The sequence below is a fragment of the Syngnathoides biaculeatus genome, chromosome 8 (assembly GCF_019802595.1).
Source record: "Syngnathoides biaculeatus isolate LvHL_M chromosome 8, ASM1980259v1, whole genome shotgun sequence".
Lineage (NCBI taxonomy): Eukaryota > Metazoa > Chordata > Actinopteri > Syngnathiformes > Syngnathidae > Syngnathoides > Syngnathoides biaculeatus.
In genome coordinates, this window is record NC_084647.1 from 29,714,608 (window position 1) to 29,740,978 (window position 26,371).

Below are 26,371 nucleotides of genomic sequence, written 5' to 3' on the forward strand. Positions count from 1 at the left end.
AAAAATACATATAACATTATTCACTTCAATGTCCATACGAGCATGTCATCCATGCGCAAAGTTGCAGAAGTGTCATTCTACGATATCAAAGTTGTCGCCATTTTGCCTGCATCCTCTGTAAGTGACGTCACCCGGACATTCGCCAATGAAAACACGCAGTGCACCCTAACTACGGAAGATGAACACGTCCCTTCTGACACGGTAGCTCTTTTCGAAAAGGACAACACCACACAACCGAGTGAAGTTATCGGGACAATATTACAATATTGTTTCGAGCCCTCAGGACAATATTATACTATTGTTTTCAGCCATATTCCGATGATATGCAATCACGGCCAAACCGCATCACCGTCCGAGCCACTTCCGCTTCGGAGATGAGCCATCGCGGCTCATCGCAGCCGGCTGGTGTGGCTTATGACGGAGCCGAGCCGTGCTGCTTTAGGGGGGTGTTCAGACGCCGCAGTACGATGAACAACACAGTCAGCCGGGGTGGTTTACTGCGTGCACACAGCTGAGTGACGCATTCTTGGCTGGGTTCTTCAGAGCCGCCCCCGTTCACAAAGCCTGAGGCGCAGCCTTCGCAGTAGCTGTGACCACCGAACGCAGCGCCTCAGTCGGTATGGCTGATTTTGGCGCCGTGGTGGCATATAATGGAGCTGAGGTGTGCTGCTTTGAGAGGGTTGTTCACAGCCACCGCAGTGCTCAATGAACTCTATCGAGCTGGGGCGCATGACTGCACGCACAAGGCTTAGTCAGACATTGTTGGGTGGGTTCTTCAGATTCTCCATCGTCCGCACAGCAGCCCGACGCCGTACGATGCACACATTTCATACGCGGATCTTTTGTTACATTATGAGAGACCGATTACATGGTGCGACCCAAACTATTATTTTTTTTAGTAGCTGAATACACACCTACCTATGATTTGGAACCCACAAACCTCTTGTCCTCTGCACCCGTGCAATCCATTTTTCACAACGAACCAGGTCTCTTTCAAACTTATGAAGGGTAATTCCATTCTCCCGAGTGTTCAAGCAATGTCGAGCAATGCAATGAGCCGGCATTTTGGCTATCACAAAGGAACGAGCTACCTTCCCAGAGGTAAAACTAATGGAAACAAATGAGTCCACTTGGGGCACCACTGTCCTTTACGTCACTTCCTGCTTCTTCTCGAAAACAAATCCCCCGAGAGGATTTACATGGCGGGAGTCACAAAAAGCTATGTACTTCAAAATCACGTTTTGTGGTGAAAAAATGCATGGGCCCATATTGGCTGACGTTTTTTCCTTAATAACATCCTAAAAATCATCCCTTTCATGACACTTGACCTTTAAGTTTGCCATTGACCAATTGGATGATACAGAGGAGTTATGGGAAAATGTTTTGTGGCCAGATGAGGCCAAAATTGAACTTTTTGGTCATAATTCTGTTAACCCTGTTCTGAGGAAGATGAATGATGAGTTCCATCCCGAGAACACCATCCCTACTGTGAAGCATGGGGGTGGTAGCATCATGCTTTGGGAGTGTTTTTCTGCACATGGGACAGGACTACCACGCTGTATTTAAGGAGAGGATGACCGCGGCCATGAATTGTGCGATTTTTGGGAACAACCTCTTTCCCTTAGTCAGCGCATTGAAGATGGGTCATGGCTGGGTCTTTCAACATGACAATGACCCGAAGCACACGACCAGGAAAACCAAGGAGTGGCTCCGTAAGAGGCATATAAAGGTTCTTGGGTGGCCTACCCAGTCTCCAGACCTAAACCCAATAGAAAATCTTTGGAGGGAGCTGAAACTCCATGTTTCCCAGGAACAGCCCAGAATCCTCTCTTATCTATAGAAGATCTGTGTGGAGGAGTTGGCCAAAATCCCTCCTGCAGTGTGTGCAAACCTGGTGAACAACTACAGGAAACGTTTGACCTCTGTAATTGCAAACAAAGCCTAGTGTACCAAATATTAACTTTGGTTTTCTCAGGTGTTCAAATACTTTTTCGCAGCTGTATCACACAAATAAATCATTAAAAAATAATACATTGTGATTTGGGGATTTTTCTTTTTAGATTATCTCTCTCACAATGGACATGCACCTACGATGAAAATTTCAGACCCCTCCATGATTAGTTAGTAGGAGAACATGCAATATAGCAGGGTGTTCAAATACTTATTTTCTTCACTGTAGTCTCTCCACAAGTCCTGGGTCGTCCCTTGGGTTTCCTTTTGGTGAGATGTCTCGAGAACTCCTCGCCAGGAAGGCATCTGAACCAGATGCCCCATCATCTTCATCTGGCTCCAATCAATACAGAGGAGCAGCGGCCCTACTCTGAGCTCCTCCCAGATGACCGAGCTTCTCAACCCATCGCTAAGGAAGAGCCCAGACACCGTGCAGAGGAAACTCATTTTGGACACTTGTTCTTTAAGTCATGACGCACAGCTCGTGACCATAGGTGAGGGTAGGAAGTTAATTGCGCTGTACATAAGGAGCTTCACGTTTCGACTTAGCCATTCCACAACCTCCAGCTTGATATTTGACCAGCAGTCATTTAATTGGATGAATCTTTTCTCCTTTGAAGACATGAATATAAAACGTGGATATTACTGTTAGTTAATAAGTTTATGAATGTATTGTGAGCAGTTAGAAAATTCATGATGAATGTATGCCTCTTAAAACAATTTGTTGTAACACATTCTGACATTTTGCAATGATGATTTAACGGAAGTTGTGCTCTTTCCTTATTTGGCAAGTACGTATGTTTGGTTCATTTTCAAAAAATATTTTTCTGTAAATATCTTGTACAAACCAGCATAGTGAACCACAACTTGAAGAAAATGTATTTTCTTCATATAACATAAAGGAACTCAATACAAAAGTTTGGTTGGTTGCTTGGTACAGTTTACATGGACAAAGTTCTAAAATGTGGTTTTTTGGACTCCTGAATCTTAAATGCATTATGTAAACAGTTGACTCTTTTAAGTCCCATTAGAACCCCAGTTGAGGATTTTTAGAAGGTAGACCTCATTTTAGCCATTCAAGTTCAGCTCCATTTAAATCAAGTGTTTGAATTTTGTTAAGGAACTTATGAAGTGTTCGTCTTTTGAAAGCAGCTTTCTAAGATTTGATGAAAATTCTGATACCAAAAGAAAGTCTTAATGTGGAGAAATATCCCATTTGCTCTGTCCTGAATAATGTGGTGTGAAGTGTCTACGTGCTGCGGCCCGGAGAAGCAAAGGTGTTTGTGGAACTTCTGAATGAATACAATGAGCATGTCTAATGCCTTAAATATTGAATATTGCTCAGTCATCTACTTTTGACCAGATTATGAACTGTCTGTAAAGCTATTGTTGTCTTTGACAGGTGCAAATTATATCTTTTTGTAGTCTAGACATATAAGAGACCTTGAAACTCAATTTCCTCATAACAGTAATTGAATGTTTTCTCATGCCAAGCCAATGACAAGCGGCAGGGTAGAACCTTCCTCAGATGCACACAGAAGGATGAAGGCTGTCAGTTCCAAAATGTCCAGTTTTGGGTTAGTATTAATAAATAGTAAATAGGAAATTTAACAAAAATGTTTTGTGGCATTGCCTTATCCCTGTTGATGATCCATGGTTCAATTCAACCCACATCACATTAAACCCCAGTTGCTAATTTTCCAGCCAAAAGAGTCCAGTCTCCCAAAGAGCTACCATACAGTGGCTTCATTAATTTCTGTGGGTGGATGTGAGAAATGGTTGTTATATCCGCTGCTGTTCAGAGAAACTGGGGTAAAGGGTGGGCTTGGGCCAAACACCTCGGAGGAGATATTGTGCAGTGTCCCTGGAATGCCAGGCTCTGGGCTTGGAGAGTCCCCAGCATGGTGACACATAATATCAGAGAAACGCTGTACATCACTGGATGGATGGTGTTCTGGTAGGGGGTGGTCCAAACCTCCAAGGGGTGTGCCTGTGGGGCCTGAAGAGGGCACAAAGGGGAGATCAACTGGGGTCTGGGCCTGCGATGAAGGTGGCCCCTGAGGAAAGAAATCATAGTTCCCTCCAGGACCATAATATTCACTTTGATAATCTGCAGAAAGAAAAATACATTTTGGTTGAAGAATAATTGCTGTAGGAATAATAAATCAGAAATTGGAATATTCATTGAATCGACATACTTGATTGAGATTAGAAAAGTAAAGGTTCACGCAGGGCTACATTAGTCTCAATGCATGTTACGTTTAAATCTGGAGAACTCATGGGGTCACAGATGATCTAGTGTAATTAAGGGTGCACTGTATAAACACAACACACCACAGTTACTCTTTATACCCTTAAAACCAAACATCTCACATGTGTCTGCATTAAATGCATTGATTTTTGGTAGTTAAGGCCGACTGGGTCATATGTGATCCGTTATCTAAACTGGAAGTAAATCAGTAAATTTCTCCAAATGTGATGTTTTTGTGTTGCTTTGATGCTTATTGATGAATTTAGTTAGTACATAAAATTTTAAAAGAGGATTTGGATGTCTTGGCTTCTGTAGAGTTAACTCAAAACTGCAGGGGCAGGTAGCACTCTTTGCACACATCTAACTCAAAGGGCTTGCATTCGTGGTGGAGCACAAAAAAATGGGTATCCTGATTTTCTTTCAACTGCGAAGCTTGCCAATTTGCCAATTTGGAAGACCGGCATTCAGGGACAAGAAAAGTGTCCTCTGACATGTGCCAGGAAAAGAGACAATTTAGGTGCAGAAATTTTGTCTAAAATTCCAGCTGGTGAGGCCACGTCTACGTCTGGCACAGGTAGTAGACCACTGGCGTAATGCAAGATGGGTGAATTTGATTAGGTACAGGCAAAAAGATACTCAAGCTCTGCAGACATGAATCTCAGACTTATTCTGGTCATAAACATGTGAACAGCATGCATCAAACCGTATACATCAGTGTAGAAATAAATTCATTGAACCCATTATTAGGCGAAAGGAAAAGAAGAAGAAGGATCATTTTTATCGGCTGACTCCAAATAGCTCATTAGTTTTGCCCAGAGGTTTTGCTCAATGGTTCTGGTCAACTTTGTGAATTTTGGCCATCTTGGTTTTATCTTTTTGTTTGAATGTACATGGATCATTTTGTTTTAAACTGTATCAGGGGTTCTCAACTTGTGCTGCCCTTTGGGTGTGTGAGTCCTTCCTTGTCAATACATAGTTTAGAGAGTTGGGGAATTAATTTATTTATCAATTCAGACGTTTTTTTGAGCCACTTATCCTCACCCGGGTTGTGGTAGTGTTGGAGCCTACCCCAGCCTATCGCAGCTCTCACCGGGAAGGAGGCAGGGTACATCCTGAGCTTGTTTCCAGCCAGTCGGAGGGCACATGGAGACAGATGACAGTCACGATCATCCCAGGGTCTACCTTGCCTCTAGCAAGAAGATAGCTTGGATACATCTCCAAAAAGGGGTGAATGGCAAAAATGTTTGAAGACCACTGCCTTAAGTTATCTAAGGTTGGCCATCAGCACCTTGAGATAATGTATGTAACCTGATGTTGCATTCAATGTTTCCAACACTACTTTACTATCGCAGTGACCAAGGATATAGCTAAACTACTGAACAGCTATTTGATGTTGAAATAGTGATGCTGTTGAGAAATTCAAGTTCAAGTTCAACAAGTAGTATTATTATTATCCACCACTGCTATGTATAATTGTAAACATAACGTTACCTCCTGAGCAGAGTTAGAGACTTCTTGCACTTGTTTCAAATTATGAAAACCAATTCGCTAAATCTGTCTGCTTGAACCCGCAAAACATTCAGGGCTTGTTGGCACACTGGGCTCCATCTCAAAAACCCTTCTGCCCCTAGGGGGAACTGCCAACCTATATACGAGTACCCGACGAGGTCCATCCCAGTGACTGTCCAATTTGGGGCAACATTCCTTCTTCTGGTTGGGCGAGTACACTCAAAAAAGCTTCCGTGACTCTAAGTCCTGCCCCTTGCTCCATACGCTGTAGTTATCTCTTTTGTCTCATACTAGCCTTCGCTAGTTGGTCCTGGGTGAATACAAGAGCAGTCTCAAGTCAATCCTCCAATTTCCAAGTTTACTTCAATCCTAATTGATCTTCCAAATGCCAGCTCCACCGGTGTTTGAATCTCCTAGCCTAACATCAGCAGAGCAGGAGTGCAGCTTTAGAACTCTGTACAGCAGACCGGTAGGCCGTTAACACAACTGGGATGTGCTGATCCCAGTCACGCTTATGTTTGGCAGTGAGACTGGTGAGCTGCTGAGGAATGGTGCGGTTGAACCGCTCAACCAGACAGAGGAATGGTGTGGTTGAACCGGTCAACCAGACAGACCATCACTCAGATGATGGGTGTTGTCCACATCTTTTACATGTCTAGCTGTTCACACATGGCAACGAACACTTTGGAGTCAAAATTTCTACCCTGATCACTGTGCAGGATGTCTGCAGTCCCAAACCGGCTGAACATGACCTCCAGAAGTGTATCCACCACTGTCTCTTCACTAGGTCTGGTTGTGCATACGCCTCTGGCCATTTTATGAAGTAGTCCATCACACACAACACATACTTGTTCCCTCTTTTTGTCAGAGAGAAAGGGCCTATCATGTCCACAGCCACCCTCTCCATCGGTGTTGTTGAAGCGGTGCGTGCCACTGGTCTGGGTGGAGTCCTTTTAAGCTGCACATCCATCGCAGCACTGCCAGAAGTCCTCAACATCTCGCCTGTGCTGACTCCAGTAAAACCCTTTGCGTAGTCGACATAGGGTCCTTGTTCTCCCAAGGTACCCTGAGATGATGCTACCATGACATGCTCTCGACACAGCATCTCTGAGGGATGTGGGCACCACCACCTGCAACCTCTCTTTTCCGGTGGGTGGCTCCTTCCATGCATGCTGCATTATGTCATGCGAAATGCAGAAAACTTTCTCCAAAGGCTTTTTGTGACTACAGACAGCCCCATTACACTTTCCCAAGATGGCCTTCTACCACTCAAAATCCATAGATGCTCTGGACTGAGATCACTGTTCTCCTCTTCCTTGACTCCCCAATCTGAAGCCTTTACTGTCTCTAAAGTGCAGCTTGATGGCCCACCAGCTGTCTCACCTCCACCCAGCTCCATCTCTCTTGCGTGCCACTAATCACAGTAGCCGCAGTCATCTACAGGTACACCAAGCACTCCTGCCTGCCAATGTTTGTGTCCATTAGCCGCTGATATTTCCTTGGTGCATTGCATAGTCCAAAGCTCATGACCTTGAACTGCCAGTCTTGACTCAGGGGTGAGGGGAACCTGCCAGTATCCACTGCGCAGATCGAGTGACGAAAACCACTTGGACCCCAAGACCAGATCCAATGTCTCGTCAAAATGGGGGAGCAGGTAATAGTTCTTTCGCGTCACCTTATTCAGCGGGCTATCGTCCACATAGAACTGCAGTCTAGAGCTTTTTTTTTCCTTGCCTGTCTGTGGCTTCCTGCTGCAACATCGGCAGATGACTGGTCGGATAACTTGACTGGTCGTGTATCGCTGGTGTCGATGTGGTGTTCCACCAGGTGAGTGAAACACACTTCCTTCTCACTGAGGGCAAAAATGTCCTTTAAGTCCCATAAAACCCATCACATTCGCTTCCACTGCTCAACGTCCCGGTCGATGCAGTTCGTTTCCCAGATGGAATGGATTACCTCTGTCCTTATCTCCGTTGATGAACTTGATGAATGCACCGTTGCTATGGGAGTACGCATGCGATGCTTAATCTTGCAGCATACAGAGTCCATCAAAATAAATTATCCATCCATTTTCTTTGCCACTTATCCTCACGAGGGTCACGGGAGTGCTAGAGCCTATCCCAGCTGTCAACAGGCAGGAAGCGGGGGTACACTCTGAACTGATTGGCTGCCAATCGCAGGGCACATCGAGACAAACAGCCGCACTCACAATCACAACTAGGGGCAATTTAGAGTGTCCAATTAAGGTTGCGTGTTTTGGGGATGTGGGAGGAAACCGGAGTACCCGGAGAAAACCCATGCAGGCACGGGAAGAACATACAAACTCCACACAGGCAGGTCCAGGATTGAACCTGGGACTTCAGAACTGTGACGCCAACGCACATCACAAACATTTTTTTTTTTATTCAGAGACTCTAAATTGCCCTTAGGTGTGATTGTGAGTGTGACGTTTGTCTCTCTCTATGTGGTCTCTGATTAGCTTGCAACTTGACCAGGGTGAACACTGCCTCCTGTCCCATGATAGCTGGGATAGGCTCAAACATTCCCGCGACCCTTGTGAAAATGGATGGATGGATAATTTGAAACCTTGTTTTTCATCATATGTTTTATTAAAGCACTATAAGTCTTTTAACTAATTCATTTATCAGGTTTACTGGAAATAAATCAGACACAATAAAGTTTCTTTGTATGTATGACAAAAAACAAAAGGTGATTTATCGGGTGGGAGCTTACAAACGTCAAAATATTAAAAATGTTCGGGACTTGCAAAACTGCGAGGGAATTCAATTTAGAATGTTAAACAATAATTGGATGACAACCAGTTCAGGATGTACACCAAGTTTTTCCTGAAGATAGCTGGGATCGGTTCCAGCATGTCAACAACACTATTGTGGATAAGCAGTGGAGGAAATGGATGGATGGATGGAGGATGGATGGATGGATGGATGGATGGATGGATGGATGGATGGATGGATGGAGGATGGATGGATGGATGGATGGATGGATGGATGGATGATGGATGGATGGATGGATGGATGGATGGATGGATGGATGGATGGAAGGAAGGTTGTCAAACACACCTCCGTAATAACAGAAAGGTCCGTTTGAAATGAGCTCCCCGGGTTCCAGGCGGTCAACCAGCGTCCTCATCCGCCTTGGGCTCCTGAAAAAAGCATGCCTGCGGGCTCCCATTGCACTCAATTGCTTCATACGCCTCTCTTTGGAACGGCGGTTCTGGAACCAAACCTGCACATACATGAACACATAATCAGCAAATGTGCTGACTGAAAGGCAATGTTCTGTGCAGCCAACGTAAATGGAAGGAGGGAGAAAAGATGCATGCTGCTTCAGATTTTTGCAGTCATTTGTAATTGGTAATCATTGAAGTGTCTGACAAGCATTGTCGTTGCAAGTCATTCTTACCTTAAAAATCATAGTCAACCGTCAAAGTCAGATTTGCGTGTAGTATGCGTCTTCACCACAGTAAGCGCCAGAGTCAACTCGTTAAAATCTCCAAAGCTCTATTCCAACAATCGTTACAAGGCAGAGCAGAGTCACATCTGGATTTCGGATGTATTAATTCTTAATTTACTTTGACAGAGGTTGCTCAACTCTCCCATTCATAGGAGTCACTGTTCTCATAAATGATCATAGTTTAAAAGGGTGTGTGATATATTCACAATTTCCCAATGTAATCATATAAACCAAAATGCCATTGCTTGTTTATTAATTATTATCACCAGTACTTAAAACTTTTTAAATCAATGTCACCTAATATTTGTGCAGTTGTTCTATTCAGAAAAATACTGACCAGTCACAACATTGGGTTGGGCTACGATGATTACAATAACATCAACAAACAAAGAAACGTAATGTAAAAGATGTTATTTTTGTCTTGATTTACGCAATCAGAGTGGTAATATCCAACCAAGGTCATGGAGTTGGTCATGCACAGCAACGTCCGTCCGTCCATTTTCTTAGCCGCTTATCCCCACAAGGGTCGCGGGAGAGCTGGAACCTGTCCGAGCTATCATTGGACAGGAGGCGGGGTAAACCCTGAACTGCTTTCCAGCCAATCGCAGGGCATATAGACAAGAGTCGCAGTCACAATCACACCTAAGTGCAATTTAGAGTCTCCAATCAATGCTTTTGGTTTTGGGATGTGCGAGGAAACCGGAGACCCAGGAGAAACCCCACGCAAGCACGGTGAGAACATGCAAATACCACACAGGTGGGGCCGTGATTTGAAGCCTGGTCTTTAGAACTGTGAGGCCAACGCTCTAAGCATTTGCGCCACCGTACCCCGCCCCAGAGTGGCGATAATTAGACAATATCGAATGAAATGCATCCCAGTGACATCTGTTTCTAGTTTCAAGTGTTCATTTTATTATCAATGCATTCAAACAAAACGAAATTGCTCAAGCCTGCCTCCTCATAAAAAATAATAAAAACACATCTACATTTGATACCCTTGCTGTATCCCATGTTAAGAGGAACTCGTCACCGTTAACCTATTAAATAAAGTCATCTTAAAAATGTTTTATAAAATAGTCCAGTATCTACAAGAAAATAGCCAGTAATAGAATTGTGGCATTCAAAACCGAACGTATTTTGCTTTAGTTTGTATTGTGCTTCATGATATTTCAAGGATGGACTATCGGTTCTTATTATTGGTAAGAGGCAAAAAACTCACGGCATGGCTAAATATAATTGCAAAACGTCAGAGCAGCTGTGCCAAAACTCACAACGATCGCAGCAGCCCCGCGCCAATTGGCGACTTTACCCTGCTATGTGCGCCAGGAATGTTTTGAAAAAAAGAAGAAAAACATGAATAGCCCATCTTGTAATAAACCTACCAAGCGGGCAAGCTCTTCTTTAATGAATTTCACATGACTGCAGTTTAATGGAATAGGTTGCGTATAAACAGGGTAAAGGAGATGAGCGGGTTGGGACCTGTTGGATGGGAAGAGGCCTGCATGATCACGCCAGTCTGCCAGTTTGGCTTGACAGCATTCCATATTATAAGATGTTTCATCACATATATTAATAAGTGTATAACATAAAACCCAATACTCTACCACGTAATTATTTACGGTCACATTCACAACATAAAAAGTGCCATCACACCGTCTATTTTCTTATCGTAATGAATAAACGAAAAGGTTTGGTGTACTTTTACCTGGATAACCCTCATGTTGAGGCCTGTCTCCTGTGCCAGTTGCTCCCTGATGTGTCTGGTAGGTTTGGGGGTTGCAGCAAACGCCGCCTTCAGCGTCTCCAACTGTTTGGCCTTAATAGTCGTCCGCGGGCCTCGCCGCTTGCCGCCCAGATTTTGGTCGTCGTTCTCGTTATTTACAGTTTCCTTATCTGAGAGGGCAGTAATCTCAGTTTCCTTTAGGACCACGTCGTCCTGGAGGGGGTCTTGGGAATCCGGGGATAAACTCGGTTCGCTACATGCCGTTACTGAAATTTAAAATAAAGTATATATCTAAGTAGACAATGGTCTAAGTTATTTGTGTATCTTTCAATTATTTCATTTAATTCAGTAACCCGAAACATTGTCTTCAATTCAACGCAATTTTTGATAGTATACTGTATATCGTTTCGCCACTTGTAAACCTTGGTCTGTTTGCTTCATAACAGATACAATGTTGAGTTGGTTTGATAATGTTTCTCTTCAACTCAAAACGTAAGGTCAAAAATACTGTCACGTTGTTCAATTTGACCAAAATAGTTGCGTTATTCATTCAACCTCAAAACGTTACGTCAAATGAACAGCTAAATTATTTCGTAGTTGTTGGTTCCTTTTGGTCCAGTAATTGGAAATGGAAAATTAACCCAAATTTGGCTGTTTTTTTTAAATCAATAGTTTTTTAATATATTTGACTGTTGGGACTAACTCATCTTATCTTTCAAATAAAAACTCATCTGGTTTGCAAAAGGGAGAGATTATGTCATGCACAATTCCCAATGTATGTTTATCTCATTTGCGTCTCATTATTTTACCGAGCCCATTAGTCAAGCTTGGCACGATCACATTTATTACCATTCATCATTACTTGAAGCTGCTTACCTGAAATGAGGTTTGTGTCTTTAACACTGCTGTTGCTCGTGAAATCGTCTTTGCAAACGAATTTGTTTTCATCTATGATGAAGAGCTCTTCGCCGGTCGAGAGCTGCTTATTACACACCATGCACGTGAAGCAGTTGAGATGAAACACTTTGCTCCGAGCCCTCCGGACCAAGTCGTTCGGAGAGATGCCCTGCGAACACCCGCCACATTTGGTGCCAAAACGCCTGCACACACAGAACAAACTTGCATTATCGCTGATGCATCGTCATTAAATGGGATTAGAATGGTGTCAACGTTCAGCACGTATGTTTTTTTACGATGAAGAAATGGGACCCGGAACGATCTGTTTAAAAAAAAAAACTCCCTTGAAATGAATTAATTTAAACATGTACATCAGTTAAACAGGACTGCAGTGTGTGAAAATATCGTATATTTTAGTTATATTCGGAGAAATGACGTCAGTGAAACGCATTTTAATCATGAGCAACTGATGTACATTTTCAAATTAAGCAAAATCAAAGGTCTTATTTTTTTGGGTGAAATAAAGAAATGTCTTCTAAATATATTTTACTTTCCAGATTACACCAAGGCTTTTGTGATTTCCTAGAAATAAGGTTTGTTCCCTGAATGTCATTTAAAATAGATCAAATTCCCTTAGCATCATCTTAACCGTGATCAAACAACCCTGTCATTCGAACACTATCTAAATATGATGACAGGCTACTTAGAATTCTGTGGCATACCGGTCTTATTTAAATGTTAGATCTTTTTTACGCAACTTTTTCAGTTTTACAAAACCCAGTTTTTGTATCCCTGTCAAACGCTTTCGTTTATGATAAAGGTAATTATAAAAAATAAAATAAAATCCGAAAAAGTCCATCAGGAAAAAATGATATCCAGCCACGGTATTTACTTAAATTGAACCTCAAACAATGTGCATTGAGGGGCACTGCTTGTTGACTGAAGGTCTGCGGTTGCGTTCTTTGTAGACCTGATCTTTTTCAAACAGTTATCTATTTAAATCCACTTATCACGTCGCAGCCAAACTGAGCAAACAAACCGGGCTGTGTGGATCCTTTGCCTTGGCGCGAGACGTAACTTGTTTGCTTTAAGTGCGATTTCCACAATTTGCCAACAAGCCTCCCCGCTGAGTCAACGCACACGTGTTTAATATTTGTGATCGTTTTTTCTTTATTATAATCTTTTGCTGTTGCTGTGCATAAGAATTAAATTAGTCAGCTTTTAATTACTTATCTCGTAGCTTGTCTTGCAGACTTCACCTTGGCCTTCAGCCACTCACCCTGTGTGTTACGTGCTTTGAAAAGTAAAGTAGACATGATAAATGAATGACTGGAATATATATGCACATACTTTTGTATTAATGTTAAGACTGAATGGGTACTTTATTTTTAATTGCCTAGCTCCTAAAATCCTGCTTGGATTTTAATTAAAAATGATCACCAATGTTTATTGTAGGTTCTAATTAATGACAGATAAACAAACTGAAGTATTTAAAATACTGCACAATTAGAATCAAAATGTATTTGCACATATTGTGATCATAATATTCATAACAGTATTCTGCTTCTTTTTGTTAAAATGTCAGCATTATAAAAAGCTTTGCTAAATGTGTAGCCGAGGTTCTCTCAATTAACTGTAATGCAACATGAGGATGCTGGATTGTTGTAATCATTGTGGTCATCTTACCTAAAAAAGTCATTTTTGCAGTATAGCCTCCCCTCTCGAGAAAAACATTTATCTGTCAAATTGCATTTGCAGTCGCAGCACTGGACGCACTTCACGTGCCAGGCTTGGTCCAGGACGTTGAGCAGAAAGCGGTCCAGGATAGGCCTTTCGCACCCGGCGCAATGCACCATGGCTTTTTGCTGGGTTACAACTCCAACAATGGCGTTTACACACGACAATTCAGTAACGCAAGTCAAGTTATGGCCGGGTTATTAGCTCTCTCATTGCCTGGGGCTCCCCGCAGTCAATGCACATGGAGACGCAGGTCGATCCGATATCACAACAGATTTTTCCCTGCATGCGTAATAAGGGTTTACCGTCCAAACTACACTCGAGAACGGAGGGCGGCTGCTCTTTTTCCCATTGGCGGAAAAAGAAATACACTGTAGTTGGATCCAGAGTAAAAAAAAAACAAAACAAAAAAAAAGGAGATTTCAGCACATGGCCGGGTCCACTTCGACGTGCTTTGGTTTATCACCCGAAACGTATGTGAACCGGTTGAGGTCGTGTATGTCACGCAACCAAACGTACAGCTGAAAACAATTCAATGTACACTGGCGTGGGAGCATATATCCACAGTCGACAATCCTGGTGTAGAGCTCGCCAAGACGCGCTGGTGACTCCAGTTGCAATCAGTGTATACTGGAATGCATGCCATCTCCGCTTCCGTGTGTATATGCTGTGATTCCATAGATCTTAAGTACAATGCCTACCTCCGGAGACTCGAACCCGACCACATTCCCATCCTTCCGACGTCATTCATTCACGGAACCAATCAGCGGTGCTGCAATCAGTAAGCGTCAAGCAGCCGGACCTTAACTCACCAAGATGTGGCTTGTATTCAAGGATCCCATCACCAAATATCCCTACACAAGCTCATGATATGTTCGTGAAAATGTTTGAGGGCACCAGCGGTGGCTGAGGGCGAGCTGCAGTGGTAGGAGAGGTGCCTCTATTCGGCTGGTGAACAGATTGTCCTCCTGGGCGGGAGGGGACGTGAAGGAGGAACGTGAGCAGGTATTCAGGATTAGTGAGCTGGATATGCATGTTGCATGGCTGCTTCATTTGTTTATATTTCAACATATAAATGAAATATTCTAAATTGCACTTGTATGTATTTTGACATGTTCGGGATATTTTTTGTACAAATGTTATAAAAAAATAATGATGCTTTCGTGACGATACTGCATCCTCTTGAAACTGCAAAATATTTTTTCAGAGCTAAATGATTGGCTGTTTGATGCTGCTGTATCATCTCCAGCCAGATGTTTTAAAAATATTTATATTTCATGCAGTGTAGCAGTGTTTTGAAGAGAAAACGAGTCATGCTTTCAAATTGGCTGGTATCCTCAGTGGGTTTATACCTCAGACGATTCATTAAGCAGAAAAAATGTTGTGAATTTACGTAATTCGGACAATTACATTTGTAGCATATAAAAAATATTTTCGAGGAAAGGGGGAAGTGACGTCGGTTTACCACATTGTAGTCATACAATCATTTCAAGACCAGCATCATCAACCATTTTTAAATGATTCTGGCGTCTTCGTTTAAATGCCAGTTCATATCCTAGAGCAGAAGTTTGAAGTTTTATAGACTTATTGTCTTTGTTGTTGTTGTTTTAAAACACAAGTGCAAAAACCATGATGCAAAATAAGATAAAAATTATGTACTATTGAGCTTTTTTTTTTTCATTTTTTTGCAGCTTATCACATTCAAATTGAAAATGATGGATTCGAAATTGTATATATATTTCCATAAATAAATTAGCAGACCAACGCTGAAAAAGCGACATTGACGCTGCATTTATTATCCACAGCCCTGGAGCATCCCTTACATATGGGCAGCTTCTCATGCAAACCTCCCTCTCTTCCCAGTCCAGCTGTCCTCGGGCGCTTTTGGACCACAAGACGTGTGTTCAAGTACTGATGGAAAAGAAGGCCGATAAGTCTTAAAAAAATCATTATACTTGTCGCTGCTCAATGACGACCAAGCAATGTGAACTATTATCTCGTGTATGCTTATTGGACTCCCCGCCCCCCACACCACCTTCATCAATTTGTAAGCATGTAAACAACATATATCGTACTCTTATTTCTACCCGCCTCGATACCCGCTGTCTGTGGGAGATAATCTCTGATTCACAACAGAAGAAATACCACCGCGATCATGCCAATTAATTAATCCACATTTAAAACATCCTGACAACTCAAAGGCAATTAAATTTTTAAATGAAATAAAGTACGACTACTCTTATTGCTGCAACAAATTTTTTCTTATTTTTATTTCTTATTTCTTATTTTTTCTTGCCCTACACACATTTAGACAGATTTGAAGTGTTGAGTTTGTGCTGAAGAAAAAAAAAAAGATAGGAAAGGAAAAGACTTGAACCTGCGCGACCTGCCAGATACTTCCGGTCTGAAAGGGATTTTTTTTAAATGTTAAATTCCTTTGGTTTCTAATTTTGCTAATGTTAAAGGTGGAATGACATTTTTTCCCTTCCGGACCAAACCGCTGTAAAGCAGGTGGGGAGATTTACGGTTTATGAAGTGCAGACAAGTGAACTGAGAAAACGCGAGATAATTAATCCAAGATAATGAATGACTGTGAAGATTCATGCAATCATTAATTGTTATGACACGTTTATTTGTCTCCCGTCTCCGTAGGGTTCAGTTTCGAGACTCATGATTACGACCACAACGCAAGTTCACGTGTAAAGGTGGGGTTTTCTTGTGGCAAATATGTGGTAACTTTAATTAAATTAATTTTGTATTTTTTCTGTTTTTCTCCTTTTACAATTTATATATATCCATCCATCCATCCATCCATTTTCTTAGCGGCTTATTCTCACAAGGGTCGCAGGGGGTACTATATATATATATATATATATATAATATATATATATATATATATATATATATATATATATATGGGATAGGCTCCAGAACCCCCTGCGACCCTTGTGAGAATAAGACGCTAAGAAAATGGATGGATTATATATATATATATATATATATATATATATGATATTTCCCAAAACCAGGACGTCTATCCAACCCTCTCTTCCCCTTGACTCTTCCTCTCCCTCATCCATCACGGGCCTTACTGCTCATGCAGATGAAAGGCCCCGTCAGATGACTCGTTTGGGAGGCAGTCTGTAAAAGACCAACCCACAAGACTAGAGAGGCGGCAGCAAATTATGCATAGTCCCACAATCGCTTGTGTGACAACCCCTCCCCCCCGCCACACACACACACACACACACACACACACACACACACACACACACACTAACACACAGCCACCCTCCGTCACCCACACACGCACACATACACACACGCTGACACACACTTTCTGTTTGTCCAGTCTCCTGTGAATCATCAGTCGAACATTTGCCAATGTGAACTGATTGTGAATGTATTGAACTGACAATAACTATGCAAACATTGTGTGAACTTGCCAAGTCCAGCCTGCACTGAGAGAAATCCAATAGGATTTATAGAGCATATCTTCCAACATTTGTCCTTTCTGAGGCCACAGTCAGTCAGGCCCCCTCCTCCTCTCCCCCTAACACTAGCACAGTCACACTCACTTGAACCCATATTCAAAGGCCCTCGCGTTACTATCTGAATACACGGGTCTGGTCATAGTAATTTCAAATGTCTTCTCTAGAGACAGGGAATTCACCAGCCAAGCAATAAATGGTGTGTGACACAGTATATAAATGGAAATATGTATAGTTCTGAAATAAAAAGAAAATAGAAAATAAAAGTGATGCAGAGGTTTTATACTGTACTCCTGAATCAATAGTTACCCTGGTTCCTTATTGCATCGTGTACAACAGCAGTTAAAAATTGGGTCAAAAATTACATTGCATTCATTTTTGAACCAATTAGTGAGTCAAAAAAGGACTCAATGCCACTCGGACTAATTCCAAACCAACATTTGGTGGTATTCATTCGACCTAAGCTTTTGGGTTAACTCCATAGCCCAACTATATGGGTCAAATTTCACGAACTTGGAGTGAGTTCCTTTTCAACTCAACATCCGTTCAGTGATAAATCCAAATAAAATAACCCAACATTGTATTAGGGTTTTTGTAGCTGACTGTAGACTCAGAGAGAATACTAAGACTTTTTCAAGTGATGAAATGATATGTATGACCAAAAGTTTCCATCCATTCATCCATTTTCTGAGTCGCTTATCCTCACTAGGGTTGCGGGAGTTCTGGAGCAAGGGCAGGACGTCGGATACACCCTGAACTGGCTGCCAGGTAATCAGTGGCGCAACTGTAAAGTGTCAGGCTCACAGCCAAAGAGCCACAACTGTGTACTATATCTGTAGAATCTTTATTTTAGTTTTCTAAGTGTAGTACTTATCATCTAGTTTAAACTCTTCCAAAGCAACTATATTCACCACATATAAGAGACACCTATTTCCCAAATGTATTTGCAATTGCAATGATTGCAATGTCTTTATTATCTTGTACATAACTGTTTGATGTTCTTCAAATTTGCCTCTCTGTTCCACTGAACTTGATAGATTGACCCATAAACGGATAAATGTAACTCATATTATGGAGCCGTTGGTGAATGTTTGTACATTTTTAATCATTATTTTCATTCTTTTTTCCTGAGTTAGTTAAAAGGTCAACTCGAGGAGGTTCATGATGAACTCACAGAATGGTAAAGGAATCTGCCATACCTAAAGATCAGAATAAGCTTGAATGGCCATATATGTAACGATACACAAGGAAGATAATAATGATTTTTAATTCTATTTACAGTATTCCAAAACCGTTGAAACAGGCCATGTATTTCTGCAGCATAAAATGACCCAAAATCAAACAAGAACAAAATCTACACAATGGTCTTGGAAAGAAAGCAATTAAGCAGGGCATTTATTTTAGATTAATGACATATGTGATTTTATTTTGCAGTCAAGGGTTAAAAGGCTGGGATTGCTAATGATTATAATATAATGTGTGGTGATAACCAATCCCTTTGAGATATTATCGCCTGCTGGCCAATGCTCAGGGGACGAGTTGCATGTCTGTAGAGCTGCAGATAGCTGCCACTGCTGAATGCAGCAACGGTGCAGATTTCAGCACTCTGACATGAAAGCCCGCAAGCATCAGCCATGGAGAGATTGAGAGCTGGTCGCTGTTGATACCTCCAATAAATCACACAAGAGAGGCAGGTTTTTGCTCAACAAAAAAATGAATAAGGATGATTATTACCTTACCTCTAGTGTTTGTTTGAATATGGATCGAATCAAAATGAGGGAGAGAATGTTTAAATAACTGGATAGCAAAGTAAATCAAGGGGTTAAATATTTATTTAAAAAATTTGATACTAAAATTAAGAATCCAAAGTCCAGGACAGTAGCATGAAAGATGAAGTGCTTATAACAAAGGTCTCAGACCACATTTCTTTTCCCTCAGAGTGCATTCAGCACCACAAAGTCCCTTAATGCACATCGTTTCGATTTCTGTGTTGAATTTTTACAACAAAGGAGTCATTTTTAACTGAATGAAGCCATAAATTAATAAAGCATTACATTCAAGCATAAAAAATCTTTTCAGTAATTAAAGTAAATGAACTATTATTTGACTCATAAGAAACCACAATGTGCTTTACATCTCTGTTGTTGTTACTGTAAAACTCCACATTTGGAAACTCATGTTTAACAAAAATATAGTTTTTATATTTTAATTTATAATTTAGCATTAAACATTAATCCATCAATTTTCTGTACTGCTTATCCCCACAAGGAATGTGGGCGGGCTGGAGCCTATCCCAGCTGTCTTCGGACAAGAGGCGGGGTACACCCTGAACTGTTCGCCAGCCAATCACACAGCACATATAAAAAAAAAGACCATTCACACTCACATTCACATTTATGGGCAATTTACAGTCATCAATCAACCTACCATCCATGTTTTTGGGATGTGGGACAAAACTTCAGTACCCAGTGAAAACTCACACAGGTAGATACAAACTCCATAGAGCCAGGGCTGGGTTTTCAACCCCCCCCCCCCTCCCTAACTGTGAGGCATGTGGGCTAACCAATCATCACCTTGCCACTAGTAGTGAACATCTTTGGTTAAAGATTTTCTGCATGCTGTTGTATTTACCATTAATGTGTTAAGTTGGAAGCACTATGTATTACAAAAAGTACAATTTGACCAAAACAGTATATTGTACAGTATGCTGTATTGCTATCTGAATGTATACCTATGCAATGTTCCGATCATTGAGTGTTTATTTGGAGATTTCTGGAACATATGCATATATTCTAACATATTTCTCCGCCACACCACACTGGCACATGCAGTACCATAGTTCCTCTCTTGGTACTCTGTCATAGGCTTTCTCTATGAAAACACAATGTAGCTCCTTCTGACCTTCTGTGTACTTTTCCACGAGCGTCCTCAACGCAAATAATGCATCTGTGGTATGCTTTCTAGGCATTAAACCATACTGTTACTCTCAGATATTTACTTTTGTCCTGAGTCTAGCCTTCACTACTCTTTCCCTTAACTTCATTGTGTGGCTCATCATCTTTATTCCTCTGTAGTTCCCACAGCTCTGAACATCTCCGTTGTTCTTAAAAATGGGAACTAGAACACTTTTCCTCCATTCTTCAGGCATCTTTTCGCCCGCTAGTAATCTATTGAATGAATTGGTCAAAAACTCCACAGCCACCTCATCAAATTGCTTCTATACCTCCACTGGTATGTCATCCGGACCAACTGTCTTTCCATTTTTCATTCTGTTCAGTGCCTTTCTAACTTCCCCCTGAGTAATCATTGCCACTTCCTGGTCCTTCACACTTGCCTCTTCTACTCTATCTTGTCTCCCATTTTCTTCATTCATTAACTTCTCAAAGTACTCTTTCCATCTACTTAGCACACTTCTGGCACCAGTCAAGATATTTCCATCTTTATCCTTAATCACTTTTACTTGCTGCACATCCTTCCCATCTCTTTCCCTCTGTTTGGTCAACCTGTAGAGATCCTTTTCTCCTTCTTTTGTATCTAACCTGGTGTACATGTTGTCGTACACCTCTTGTTTAGCCTTCATCACCTCTACCTTTTTCCTACAACTCATCTCAATGTATTCCTTTCACCTCTCCTCAGTCCTCTCCGTGTCCCACTTCTTCTTTGCTAACTTTCCTTGGATGACTTCCTGTATTTTTGTATTGTTGTATTTTGTGTATTTTATATTTCCATCCCTATCCTTATTCACTTTTACTTGCTGCACATCCTTCCCATCTCTATCCCTCTGTGTGGCCAACCTGCAGAGATCCTTTTGTCCTTCTTTCGTATCCAACCTGGTGTACATGTCGTCATATGGCTCTTGTTTAGTCTTCGCCACCTCTACCTTTGCTCTATGACACATCTCAATGTATTCCTTTCACCATACAGTATACTGAACAATTGTGCACATAACTATGGTGGGGGTAAAATCACTCAGCAAAAAATAATGCTGAACCCCCGAAATTTTCTGTCCAATACAATTGTGCACACTCTCATTAGTCTGGAAATCTCTGAATAGTTATTGACCACTGATCAATAAAGGTGGCACGGTGGATCAGCTGGTAAAGCGTTGGCCTCACAGTTCTGAGGTCCTAGGTTCAATCCCAGACCCGTCTGTGTTGAGTTTGGATGTTCTCCCCGTGCCTGTGTGGGTTTACTCCGGGGAGTCTGGTTTCCTCCCACATCCCAAAAACATGCAACATTAATTGGACACCCTAAATTGCCCCTAGTTTTGATTGTGAGTGCATCTGTTTGTCTCTAATGTGCCCTGCGATTGGCTGGCAACCAATTCGGGGTGTACCCCGCCTCCTCCCCGTTGACAGCTGGGATAGGCTCCAGCACTCCCCGTGACCCTTGTGACGACAAGCTGCAAAATAAAATGGATGGATGATCAATAAAAAACAGTGCACTTCATAACAATATCTTGGTTATAAAAAAAAATCAATGGATCCGAAGGAAGAAGTAGAGAAATCATTGAACCGCTGTTGTGTTTGAGCCATTTCCTATTCAGCTCTATCCATCTTCATTGGGCTTTTGTGTGTGTAAAAAGCATAGACGCGCATAAGGTAAAGCTCGAATAAAAAAACACGGCGCTAGGTCTATATGCAATAGATCAGCAGGCAGGCAAAGCTTTATTTTCGTCAGGAGGGAGATATTTTACCTCTGTCTTACGGTTTTATGTTAGAGGTGTCACCCAGGGGGAATAGATGACTAATGCATAGGCAAAGCGGGAATCACTGTACGTCAGACAGGGGTGTGGATGGGTCATATGTGTGTGTGTGTGTGTGTGGCTGGGGATAGGGTGGGTTTATGGGTAGAGGGCGAAGAATGAATTTAAAATCCACAACTGGCCTATCATTGAGACCGAGCAGTATCTGTGCATTGACCATTGTGCATCTCATAATGTGGCTTGCAGGAACACACAAAAAAGAATTCTTAAATGAAAAATATCAGTAATCCAAATACACTCTGTTTCTACATCTTCCAACATAACGAATATACATATGCAGCTAAAGGATGACGTGATTCACAATGTTGCCCAAAATACAGAGATCCCTGTCCAATTTCCACCAGCATATAAAAAAGCCCCCTTTTACACAGGGGTTTCACTGAGAGTATATGTTGCATAAAATGAGTATTTTTTTCAAATGCACAGAAAACAATCACATTTTGCTGGAACCTTTATGACATGCTTCCATTTCTATCTAAAGTATAATAAAGATGATAAACAAGTGGTTTCGATGTATTAATTTATATAAGTAAGATTTCATTTAATTTTAATACATTTTCTTAATTAATAAATATAATTATTTCTACAAAGGGATTACTTGGGATGTCTTAAACTGTGGAAATGTGTTAATCTAGCACCATTACTCTAATTTCAGATCGGCTGCCAGTCTTTGCTCAGGATTGTTTCACCAAAGAGCAATAGGATTAGGCACAATAGCAGGACCTTGACCCCTCATCTTGTGTGGCTGAAAATCAAAACCAGCTTGTTGACTTTGCCCATGTCTTCCAGACAAATTCCTAAAATCTCAATACCTTTATGAGTCTGCATCTGCAAATTGAATTTGGTACGATACAAGTCCTCCAGATGGAATTGTTAGTCATGTCCCTGGTCTCTTGGCCCGACACGCTTAGGATGTAAAGTGACCATCAATGCCACAACCCTCATCGTCGAGAGGACTCAGCCGATTTGAATACCACAACATTGCTGTCTTTATTAAGATTGACATTTACCATTGCACCACCTGACATGATTCCCTTTGTTCTTACCCCTATGTCAAAAGCTTCAAAGCCTCCTCCTGTCTATGGTAATATTCAAATAGTCAAATCAAGTCCTCTGATTGCATGTGTGCCACCCCTGTTTTGCAAGTGAAAAGAGAAGCTGTCTATATGCAAAGAATACAATAATAATAATAATAAAATATACATACAGTGCAACAACTGAGTTTTCACTCTCACAAGTGCACCTATTCCCTTTACGTTCGCTGCTGCCTTTCATTCCTGTGACTGGGCAGGAAACCAAATTGTTTCCCTCCCTTTGTCAAGGCTGTATAGAGGAGGTGAGACCACCTTGGGTATGGCTGCTGGCTCCATCCATTAGACCCACAAGGAGCCAGATGCTGGACACATGTATACATTGCTGTACTGTGTGTGAGTACAAATGGCTTGAAAGAGTAGGTAAGCTTTCCAGAGAATATACCCGATTATGTTACTGTTTTTGGCACATCACTTGAAAGAAAGAAGAACAAAAGAAACTAGAACAGTTTTCTTTTTGTCTCGAGCAGGTAATGTGATGTCGCTACAGGTGTGTACAAAATGGCTACACTGCCAAATTTTCAAAGCCCCTTGACCTCGTACCTGGTTCAACAACTATTGGAGACTCAAATACCTCTTCATTTCAAGACTGAGCAGCCAGGACCTCTGAACCAAGTGACTGGCCACTTCAAGATTTCCACCCCAGATCACCACATCAGTCATCTATTGCAGTGATTTCCAATATTTATAGAGCCAAGGCACATATTTTACAATTGAAAAATCCCACGGCATACCAACAAAAGTAAATGTCACCAAAACTGGATCGATTAATTACTGTATGTACTTCCTGCCATCTAATAGAAGAGGATTTTTTTGTTTTGTCTGTCATTGTGCCTCACTGGAATAAATAGATGAATAAAGATACATTATTTCCTGGAATAAATGTTTTTTTTTTTGCAATTAAATAAAATTGGATAACTTCCCATGGCACACCAGAAGAGTGCTCATGCCACACTAATGTACCCCAGCACACTGTTTGGGAATCACTAATCTTTTGCACTGACAACTCACATCTCTGCCCGCTAGCAGGTCCAGCTCCAGCAGAGCAGAACTCAAGACCAATGTTCCCTCTAAGCTGTGCGCATGTGCAATTGCACACTGCTGATGTTGTCTGTGTACACAGACATTCTGTGTTGTCCATACATTAAAAAAAAAAAAAAAAAATCCAACCCGAATTGAAAGTATGACATACAAAAATTCTGTCAGATTACTACATTCAATGGCATGATTCACATAAGTACTATAAAAAAATAAAATGAGTCAACACTTGTTTTTATTCACTTTGTATTGAACACTTCGGCTGCACCCTGAACTCTAACAAGGAGCTCCGCCACAATCACTCTTCCGCCTAGTTTACCTCACTCCAGCCCCTTCCACTCTTAAAAGGGTCCACTTATATTTACAGATACAGGGAGTCCTCTGGTTACAACATCCTCGACCCACGACATTTTGACTTCACGGCGCTCATGTACCATTTTACCCCCAGCAACATAGTGTTTCTACTTAGCTAATGCATATTGTTAATCTGTGTTTGTGCACCGGAAATATATTTGCCTTTTTGCCTACCTTTTTATACATTAATGGCCAAAAAGAAGAAAGCTGAGTTTTGTTAGCGATGCTGTTCCAGCCAAAAGAAAACCAATTATAATGGAAACAAAGCTTGACATCATAAAAAGATCAGAGAAAGGACTAACACCGACAAACCTCAGTAAAGACTTTGGCTTCAGTCGGTCGACCATAGCGATTATTATTAAGGACAAAGCTCGTATTTTCGCAGACGTGAAGTGTTTCACCCCTATGAGGGATACAGTGATTACGAAGCAACTGTTTTTCATGACGAAAAAAAAAGAAGCAACGGTCTTTGATCGTTGCCGAGATGAAAAGATTTGCGTACGCTTTGGATCGAGGATCGGAATCATTGCCGGCTGAAAATCAGCCTAATGTTAATTCAGGCAAAACGCACGGTCTATTTTCCTAACGTTGAAAGAGCAGAAAGGCAAAGACACTGAGGAGGAATTTACCGCTAGCAAGGGCAACCTGCACAAGCTTTCTGAGCAATAGATAAGCACAGCCTCCCCTCATTCTTCACCATCTACATCTCGCAGTAATGGTATGTACAGCATTGTATTTTTTTCATTTTAATGTATTTTAGTTTTATATACGAAATACCCACACCCACCGATTTTCTGAGCCGCTCATTCTCACGAGCGTCACAGGAGGGCTGGAACTAATCCCAGCTGTCTTTGCAATGCAGTCTCGGTAACGAAGATGAACTAATCATATTTTCTATATACAGTATTCATTCACTCTCACATTTGACGAGCACACTCGCAATTCTGCACAGTCAAGCACAATAAATCACACGCATGCAATTTGTTATGAGTAAAAAAAATAGATAAAGACGTTGCTTATTTTGTGTAGTCTTGACATTAATTTACATATTTATTTCATAAATGTTGTCAACAAAACAAGCCTGCTCCAAAACAATCAGTATTCAACTATAAACAGGAAATGCAAGTTAACTGTACTGAGCATGTAGGGAAGTGATGCCAAAAGCGCATGTTCCAAGCAGCTTCGCGTACTACAAGCGCATTTATGTCGAAAGTCATCAACATATTGAGCCATGTCAAAGGAAATTCAGTTACACCAGGGGTGCTCAATGCGTCGATCGTGAAGCAGTTTTGGTTGATCGTGTGACAGCGTGCACAAAAAAAAAAAAAGATGTTCGACCATCATCCCCCTCGTCGCTTGATTTGAGTGTGGACACAAAGGCATCTTCTAGCAACCCGGGCTCCTATTTATGGCAGTCGCGGCGATGCACGCATGCACCCCCCTCCACATGCTTTAGAAAGATATTGATTTTATTAATGGATTGACAATAAATACCACCCTAAATTACGCTAGATACGTTCATGTTTATTCCTTGGCAGGCCAGTGCATTTAACTTTTCTTCAGATAAAGTTGTCAGATCAAGAATTTTTATTGATGTAAAATTTTAAATACCGTTTTATATCATGTTCTACTAATATCAGTTGAAATGGAAAATTATTATTTCTGAGTTTGAAATTTTTGTTTTCTATTTTATTTATGTATTTGTTTATTTTATTTTTAGGGGGCCCCATACCTCAGTGGTTAGAGTTTGGTAAACCAGGGGTCATGAGTTCGTTTCTCACTGGAGCCCCCACTACCCAAGAGGGATTGCGTCAGGAAGGTCATCGGCGTAAAAACTGTGGCAAACAAATATGAGCCTTCATCTGAGATGATACGTTCTGGCGACCCCTAATGGTACAAGCGGAAAGAAAGTATTTGTTTATTTTATTTTATTTTTAATTTACAGTTATTTTAGATTAATCCAGTAAATTATTTTAAGGTCTTGAGATTCCATCCCTAATCACACCCGCAACTTTATCTACGAGCATGACTGACCACACACGTACATTTTTCAAATGTGAGTGACTGCAGTATTTATATATATTTTATATT

At 41.3% G+C, this 26,371-nt stretch overlaps 1 protein-coding gene and 1 long non-coding RNA gene across 6 annotated transcripts; one reads left to right on the top strand and one right to left on the bottom strand.

The window, feature by feature from the left end:
• Nucleotides 1–2,586: 2,586 nt before the first annotated feature.
• On the bottom strand, nucleotides 2,587–14,336 carry lhx1a (LIM homeobox 1a). Of its 4 annotated transcripts, none has more exons than XM_061828310.1 (5): nucleotides 14,243–14,336; nucleotides 11,784–12,007; nucleotides 10,890–11,173; nucleotides 8,791–8,956; nucleotides 2,587–4,060 (listed from the first exon to the last, which is right to left on the bottom strand). In XM_061828310.1, the coding sequence occupies exons 1-5, from the start codon at nucleotides 14,290–14,292 to the stop codon at nucleotides 3,681–3,683; spliced, it is 1,104 nt and encodes a 367-aa protein (XP_061684294.1). In that variant the 5' UTR covers nucleotides 14,293–14,336; the 3' UTR covers nucleotides 2,587–3,680. The 4 variants fall into 4 exon arrangements, with proteins under 4 accessions (XP_061684294.1, XP_061684295.1, XP_061684293.1 ...); XM_061828311.1 differs by lacking the exon at nucleotides 14,243–14,336 and adding an exon at nucleotides 14,061–14,234; XM_061828309.1 differs by lacking the exon at nucleotides 14,243–14,336 and adding an exon at nucleotides 13,491–14,196 and having other exon boundaries at nucleotides 2,587–3,949.
• A 22-nt stretch (nucleotides 14,337–14,358) lies between these two features.
• Nucleotides 14,359–23,111, top strand: LOC133505246 (uncharacterized). Of its 2 annotated transcripts, XR_009796183.1 has the most exons (5): nucleotides 14,359–14,546; nucleotides 15,347–15,588; nucleotides 16,194–16,246; nucleotides 17,742–17,800; nucleotides 22,453–23,111. It is a non-coding gene; the product is annotated as an uncharacterized LOC133505246 (long non-coding RNA). The 2 variants fall into 2 exon arrangements; XR_009796184.1 differs by lacking the exon at nucleotides 15,347–15,588.
• The last annotated feature ends 3,260 nt before the right edge of the window (nucleotides 23,112–26,371 follow it).